The sequence below is a fragment of the Vitis riparia genome, chromosome 5 (assembly GCF_004353265.1).
Source record: "Vitis riparia cultivar Riparia Gloire de Montpellier isolate 1030 chromosome 5, EGFV_Vit.rip_1.0, whole genome shotgun sequence".
Classification (NCBI taxonomy): Eukaryota; Viridiplantae; Streptophyta; class Magnoliopsida; order Vitales; family Vitaceae; genus Vitis; species Vitis riparia.
In genome coordinates, this window is record NC_048435.1 from 8,036,751 (window position 1) to 8,044,600 (window position 7,850).

Consider the following 7,850-nt stretch of genomic DNA (forward strand, 5'->3'; position numbering starts at 1 on the left):
AACATTAATAATAATTTTTATAAAGAGGGAGAGATGGGAGAGATGGATAGTACTGATTTGTTTGCTCCACCTTGTCTTCGCCCAAAAGCAGGAAGGTGAGACAATTTAGCTCCTCACCGGTCCTTTCCTCCATCATTACTTCTCTTTCTTTACTTCTTTTCTATTCTAATGAATATTTCATTCTAATTAATTTTGGTTTTTAGAAATTAGACTATTTTTTTAAACCTCATTACAATTTTTGTTGAGAATAAAAAATAAAAAGAATGTGTTACAAAAAGGAGAGGGTAGATCCTTCTCTTACATTTCCTCTTCTTTTACGAAATTATTAAATAAATAAATAAATAAATGAAATAAAGAATATGAAAACCCAACAATATCAGCAGCCAGGCTTTTTCCACTTTCCTTCTTTATTATCATTCCATTTTCCATCTCTTTTCCTTGCTTTCCTCCTCATCTCTTCCTCATCTCATCTCAAAATTCTTTTCCTCAGAATCTCCAGAAACCCTCTGTCTTTCTCTCTCCATACAGATCCAAAGCTTCAATTTTCGAATCCAAAATCTTTGTTTTTTTTTTCTTTTTAGATTCTTTTCCCACTTTTCTATTTTCCCACAAATTTTGCATTCCCTGTAATCTTTGTATAAAACCCATTCTTTTCCCCGCAGATTCTTTGCTAAGAAAATGTGGGTCCGCTGATCCTAAACCTAGGGTTTCGATCCGCTTCCTGTAGGCGGCGGGGATTTAGGGTTTCTCTTCACCGACGATGCGGAATCGATGTTAGGTTTTGATTATTATTGTGTTGGTGTGAAACTATATGTGCAGATTTGTTGATTTGTGGGCGATTAAGAAGGTTATTGTGCCACTGTGTGTGTTGGGAATTGATGGATCTGAGAGTTGTTGGGAGATTTGATCGGTCTGCGAGAAGGGCATCGAAATTGTATCGAGGGGAAAGGTTTGTTTGTGATTTGTAATGGTGAATGGTCTTTTGGGTTAAGAGGGAAAGGGTCGAGATTGTTTTGTTTTTGGGGCTTTGATTTTAATTGGGATTTAGCATCATGGATCATGTGATTGGTGGGAAGTTTAAGCTCGGCCGCAAGATCGGGAGTGGATCGTTCGGAGAGCTTTACTTAGGTGGGGATTCTTTTCCATCAAATGTAGCTTTGTTGGTCTGGGAATTGTTTGTGTTAATGGTGATTTGACTTGTTTCAGGGATTAATGTACAAACTGGAGAAGAAGTGGCTGTTAAGCTGGTACGTGAATTCTTTATATGCTGAAGATTTCCTTATTTTATTTGATGGTATTGAGATTGAACGATCAAGTGTAATGTTGTTTACAACTCCTGTTTGATGTTATATCCAAGAGAATTGTTGGCTGGAAGCAAGTTCTTTAATTGTTTCTAGATGGTTGAGATAAGGTTTTGTTGAGTTTAATTTTATTCATTTTAGCTCGTAGCAATATCAGAAGAAAGGAATGATCTTCTTTTGGAATAGAATAAGCCTTGCAAAATAATTTGTTTGTGAGCGGTTTAAAAGAGCAGATAAAACATGGTAGTCTAGAGGACCCATGAAGAGATGACTAGCCTATGGACATGGATGGTTTGAACCTTTGAGTTAAACATATTAACTATCGTTTTTTTTCAAATGTGCATTCTTAAAGAGGGTATTGTTAAGTTAGTTGGTCTGTTTTGATATCATCTCTGCAATATAGATATTTTTAGATGATACCCATTTTAATTGCATGCTACTCCTACTTTTGGTGTTTATAGAAGTTTCAAGTTTAATAAGATTTGAGCTTTATCCAATGAACAATGTTGGGTACAGCACAAAAGAAGCAGTCCTTCACTTGTAAATTGCTTGTGAGTTGAACTCACACTAGTTTTTACTTGCAGTTTATAGTATAAGTTTCCTCCTAAGAACAGTATCAGGCTAAGCTTTTGTTCAGTTTGATTTTGATCATAGTTTTGCTTGTTTGTCATAAAGGTTGTAAATGCCCTTGGACACTAATAATTCTCCATGGTTATTTTCTTTTCATTCCACTTTACTAACTTAACACTCTCTCTTTTCTGTAGGAACCTGTAAAGACAAAGCACCCTCAACTTCACTATGAGTCCAAATTGTATATGCTTCTTCAAGGAGGAAGTAAGTTCCTATTTTTTCTATTCATACATGTCTGGTTATTTTGTTGAGTCAAAGTCAATTCTATTTGTCTATTTTATACATATGTATTTATTTTATTTCTTTTTGGATGAAGCTGGCGTTCCCCATCTCAAATGGTTTGGAGTTGAGGGTGAATACAATGCCATGGTCATTGACCTTCTTGGACCAAGCCTTGAGGACTTGTTCAACTACTGCAATCGGAAATTTTCATTGAAAACAGTTTTAATGCTCGCAGATCAACTAGTAAGCAAGCTGATATTTCCAACATAGTTGTGTTTTGTTTGTGTAGCTTCTATACTTACACTTTTTCCTCTGTTTTATGTAGATTAATAGAGTTGAATATATGCACTCAAGGGGTTTTCTTCACCGTGATATAAAGCCTGATAACTTTTTAATGGGTTTAGGACGAAAAGCAAATCAGGTACACTCTTTTATTGAATACTTTGATTGCTTGCATAATGTCTGCATTTTCCATACATAGAAGTGTTTTGACCACTTTCAGTTGGTTGTAAGATTCTCTGTTTGATGTTCACTGGCAATAAAATCTTTTTGAATATAAAAAGTGCCAGAAATCTCATGTCACTTTTATGTTTGACATATATGGGTAAGAATTAATGAGATAAACTGCTAAAGTTTATAGTGGAACTTCTTTAGCATACTCACATTTGGAGTTTAATAATTTGTATGGTCTGAGAGGTTTCTGGCACAAAATTATTCACAATGCTGAGAAGTTAAATTGTCTCCTTAGAATTAATTTTAAAGTGACAAAGCAAATATCTCATGTTCTAAAATTCTGGACAAATATTTTGCATAATTTTTATTTAATTATATATACTCATCTCTAGATGTTTAGGTGACTAATGCACCTTGCATGTGAGTTTAGGAAATGAATGGTGGGATAATGGGGCTTTTATTGAATTTTTATTATCATAATGAGAATGTAAGTATTTCTGTTGTCTGCTAATTCTTGTTTTTAGTTATATTTAGGCCAATACATGCTTGCCATATGATCAACCCAAATTTTCTTGAGCTCATCTGATTGACAATAAATTTTATGCTGCTTTGAGAAATGACCTTGGCCCATGCCAACTGGGAATTTTCTGCAGAACTACAAGCTATATATGCAAAGGCTGTCTAGAACTATATAGTACTCCCAAAAAATAATTATCCAATATTGTCATAAAAATTGTTCTGAATAAATGCAGATTAACTTTTTTTGCCTGTTTACATTCTCACAGGTTTACATCATTGATTATGGCCTTGCTAAGAAGTACCGGGATTTTCAGACACACAAGCACATACCTTACAGGTGGGAGACATTCCTTAGTTTTCTAGGGAATGTGATATAACCATTTCTCGCTGTTCTGTTTAGGACCTTGTGTCCCATTTTGTTAAACTCCAATTGTAATATTGCTGTTCTATATGCAAGCTAGTCTCTGTTTTCTGATGCATTCTTATGTGAAAGTTTCCATATATCTATATCCATATGCATGGCGAGATGCTTGGCATGCATGTCTATTTTTAATTTTTGTTATAATGATTTTAGGGAGAAGGAACAGAGGAGAGTAATGTAATGTTTCCTCCGTTTTTTGCGTTTCCTTTCTATCATGTAATAATTGCTGATTTTAAGCATCCCAGGGGTATGACATACTTTTCCAGGTTCTCAAGCACCTGTTTTTATTGAACTAGAGAAAACCCTCAATTTGGTAGTCATTTTTTATCTTACTTCCAAAGGAAGTTTGAAATTCTGAGCCTATTATGCTTATTTAAGAGTTTTGATATGTCAAAGAGATGTGATTATTATCCTTCTGACACAAACAAAAACCAGATTAAATGGATGGTGATTGTTGCAACGGATCCTAGATTACTGATGAATGGGGATTTTTGCTTTTAGTACTTGTTTATTATGTGTACTTGTGGGTTGTCATTATTCAGGGTTACTTGCCATCAAGCAGGTAGGCCTTGGTGTCTGTATAATCCAGTTGCAATAACCAAATGATCTACTGTTAAAAAAAGGCTAAAGAAAAGTTAGACAACAGTATCTAGACCTTGATGATGAAGGCTATAATGCATGGTTAGGATGTTTTAGCTGCAAAATGATTGGCCTTTGATAAACATCATGCATATTCATTTTGTTTTTTCTTTCAGAGAAAACAAGAATCTCACTGGAACAGCTCGCTATGCAAGTGTTAACACACACCTCGGAGTTGGTGAGTGAAGTTGACTTATTGCAACTTGTAACAAAACATGGCTTTTTGCTCATGCTATCATATATTCAGATTCTTGCAACCTTGCATTAGTATGATTGTTTTTTGATGTGATTGAATGTTGCTTGCAGAACAAAGCAGGAGAGATGATCTGGAATCTCTTGGTTATGTGCTAATGTATTTTTTGAGGGGAAGGTTGAAAATGACTAACGACGTCACTTTTGTATTCTTTTGAATCTTTTTTCGCATTTCTAACTCAGTTTGTTATATTCCTGCCTCAGCCTTCCATGGCAGGGCTTGAAAGCCGGTACTAAAAAACAGAAATATGACAAGATCAGTGAAAAGAAGATGCTGACTCCCATAGAGGTGCCGTTCTTTGCTCCGATAGGACACTTATGATATGTTGAATATATTAAGAGCCTGTTTGGGTTAAGCTTTTAACTTCTAGTTTTAGCAGCAGAAGTAGGAGCAAGTAATATGTTGAATATTTTAAGAGCCTGTTTAGATTAACTTTTAACTTCTACTTTTAGCAGTACAAGTAGGGGAAGAAGTAACCATTATTTCTATGAAATTGATTTTATGATTTGGAATGTATTTTAGAAAGGGCTTTTATTAGAAAATTTGGCATTTTAAAGAATTTAATGAAATAAATATTTGCTTCCCCACATTGTGTTCCCTACTTTTTGTCTACGAATCATGTTGGGAATGTGTAGCCCAAGTTTGAGAAATTCTATTCAAGAAATTTTAAAATTTGCATTTTACCTTTGAGCATTCTGTTTTGCTTTTAAGACACTCTCCCAAACAGGTCTTAAGTATGATTACTAAGTCACTGGGTTGTTGAGTTATATATCCCCACTGCTAGCTTCTCTTGCATATTTATTAACCGGATTTACATGGAATGCTAATTTCACAGGTACTTTGCAAATCATATCCATCAGAGTTCACATCATATTTCCATTACTGTCGATCATTGCGGTTTGATGACAAACCAGATTATTCATACCTGAAGAGGCTTTTCCGGGACCTATTTATTCGTGAAGGTAGACTTATAGACATTTGTATTCCAATATCTGAATATTATTTTCATTTCTTGTTATTTTTATTTTAAATATTTATTCTGCAAGTTGATCTTAACTATAGACTGATAGAAGTGCTGCAATTGCTTAATCTTAGTTTTGAGAATGACAATTGGTGCAGGTTATCAGTTTGATTATGTATTTGACTGGACCGTACTCAAGTATCCGCAAATTGGATCCAGTTCTAGAGTGCGGGTAAGCTCTTCTTAGTTGCTTGGCTTGTGTAACTTACTATTCTTTTATAAATTGTTTCTCTTATTCTTCACATCCCTTTCCAGCAGCCTAGTGGAAAACCAGCTTTAAATCCTGGACCATCTGCAGAAAGAATGGAGCGGCCATCAGGTTTGTTTCTTTCACAGAAAGGTTCAGAAATGTGTTGGTCAAGGTTTCTATTTAATCAATTTTAATTGCCAACCTAGATATTTAGATTCTAAGTTATGGATGTGTTCTCTCAACTACTTGCTTTCTTTTTCTGTGTCATGGATTTAAATTTACATTTCTATAATTGAGTTGATGTGTCTGAAGAATTTGGTATTTCTCTGAGATGGTTTGAACATCACTGATGGTGTGGTCTATAGTGCTTTCATTTTATTTTGAAAAAACTTCTGTTTGTTTCCTATTTCTGATTCAAATACTTCTTTCATCTAGTGGGACAAGAGATTCGAGATAGATTCTCAGGTGCAGTTGAGGCATTTTCTAGAAGGAACAACTCAGGTTCTGGTTATCATGGTGACCAGTCCAGGCACAGAGGTTCGGAGGATGTACCATCTTCAAAGGATGTGGTGAGTTGCTGCAACAATAAGATGTGCACATTGTGCATGAAGTTAAATTCTTATTACTTTGTCCCTTCCATTTCTGTACTTGGTTCTGGTTTTAAGTTGTAGCAGACACCCTAATTGTCATTTTCCCCTGAAAAGAAGTCCAAATGTTTTAACTACACCATCAACCCTTGCCCATTTTTCTAAACTTGGGCTGTTTCTTTCAGCAAACTGATTCTGAAAGACCCCGGAGCTCCTCTCGAAATGGCAGTACTTCAAAGAGGGCTGTTGTATCAAGCAGCCGCCCAAGCTCCTCTGGTGAACCTACTGAGACTCGTGCAAGCCGTCTGGTCTCAGGCAGTGGCCGCCTGTCTACGACTCAAAGGATCCAACCTGGTTTTGAATCGAAATCATCATCTTTCACTCGTGCTTCTGCAGCAAGAGGTGGGCGCGAAGATCCGCTACGGAGCTTTGAGCTCCTAACGATTGGCTCTGGGAAGAAGAAATGAGGGAGAGATTGATCTTGTAAGAAGTTGATTGTATTGGGAGGGGGAAATTCCCCTGGCTAGTGTCCTATCAGAATCTCAGCACCCTTGATAATTTTACCATGGCTCTGTATATGTGAATTATGCATTATTGGGCTCACATGCGCAGTTAGAAGCTCAGTCAAAGCACTCAAGACTCTTCCTTCTTCCTCTTTGAGAGTTCGTGCCATTATATTGCCTTGTAGACTATATCCAAGAAACAGAGAAAATATCTCACTTCAGGGAATTGTTTATATATTTGAGACTTCAGTAGTTGTAATAAATACCTCTGGTATATGATGATGAGAAACTTATCTGAAGGGTCACAGCGCTCGACGCCCCCCCTACGTGAGACGCAGTCGTCTTTTCTTGATGTTTTTTACGTTGTTTCTTGTCGGTCTCATGCAGGTCATGGTATTGGCTCTATGGGTCCTACTTCTTTAATGACATGGGTTATTTTGTTGGTCCGTCACTAGAATTCTGCTTATATTACCTTTCGTCTTATCACCTTTGTCAGCCACATGGGCTGCTCCTCAACAGGCAAGTAGGTTGGTTGCAGCCTCTCCTTGGTTTGTCATGGATAACGACCATTCACCTCTTCTGTTTATGTGGTCACAACCCTATTCATTCTCAGGCAAGGTTGCACTACTTGCTCTTGGAAATTATGTGTGATTAATATTCTTTGCTGAATTATAAAAGTTATCCTCTTACCATCTCTATATCAATTCAGTATTTATAATATTCTCTTTTTAAGTAATTTCAACTATAAGCTATAATTAAATGTTTAATAAATTTTTGTATCTACGTTTCTAATCAATTCACTCTATACTTATCGCATTGTGATAAAAAGCAGCTTGAAGTAATTCCTGTTCCTCGCACGTCTAGACCTCAAGGTATCGAACCATTTCTTCGCCTTCACCTTTTAGAGTGATTGAGAATAACTTTCATCCTCGTCAGGTTCACTTGAACATTTTTTGAAGTTGAAACAAATTTATTCTAAGTCCTTGATATGCGCATATGGATTCTCACTCTTTGTGCCTCTGCACGATTTGTGGTCTGATGGGGACATGTTGGGTGGTGGATTCATAGCTCCCTCATCGATCTTTGAATATGAAATGAGGGTGAATTTGGG

The 7,850-nt window shown here is 36.2% G+C and overlaps 1 protein-coding gene across 2 annotated transcripts; it reads left to right on the top strand.

The window, feature by feature from the left end:
• The first annotated feature begins 396 nt into the window (after positions 1–396).
• On the top strand, positions 397–7,190 carry LOC117914348 (casein kinase 1-like protein 10). 2 transcript variants are annotated; one of them, XM_034829651.1, is made up of 14 exons: positions 397–1,128; positions 1,207–1,247; positions 2,066–2,135; positions 2,248–2,396; positions 2,479–2,574; positions 3,392–3,462; positions 4,302–4,363; positions 4,492–4,555; positions 4,642–4,726; positions 5,274–5,400; positions 5,558–5,631; positions 5,715–5,778; positions 6,085–6,218; positions 6,422–7,190. In XM_034829651.1, the coding sequence occupies exons 1-14, from the start codon at positions 1,053–1,055 to the stop codon at positions 6,701–6,703; spliced, it is 1,395 nt and encodes a 464-aa protein (XP_034685542.1). In that variant the 5' UTR covers positions 397–1,052; the 3' UTR covers positions 6,704–7,190. The 2 variants fall into 2 exon arrangements, with proteins under 2 accessions (XP_034685542.1, XP_034685543.1); XM_034829652.1 differs by having other exon boundaries at positions 5,718–5,778.
• Positions 7,191–7,850: the final 660 nt, after the last annotated feature.

Bases quoted from the DNA above. Each gene is read 5' to 3' on its own strand.
- LOC117914348 (XM_034829651.1), top strand. From the start codon at position 1,053: ATGGATCATGTGATTGGTGGGAAGTTTAAGCTCGGCCGCAAGATCGGG. The intron at 3,463-4,301 runs GTGGGAGACATT...TTTTTCTTTCAG, and splicing joins CACAAGCACATACCTTACAG to AGAAAACAAGAATCTCACTG. The intron at 5,779-6,084 runs GTTTGTTTCTTT...TCTTTCATCTAG, and splicing joins AAGAATGGAGCGGCCATCAG to TGGGACAAGAGATTCGAGAT.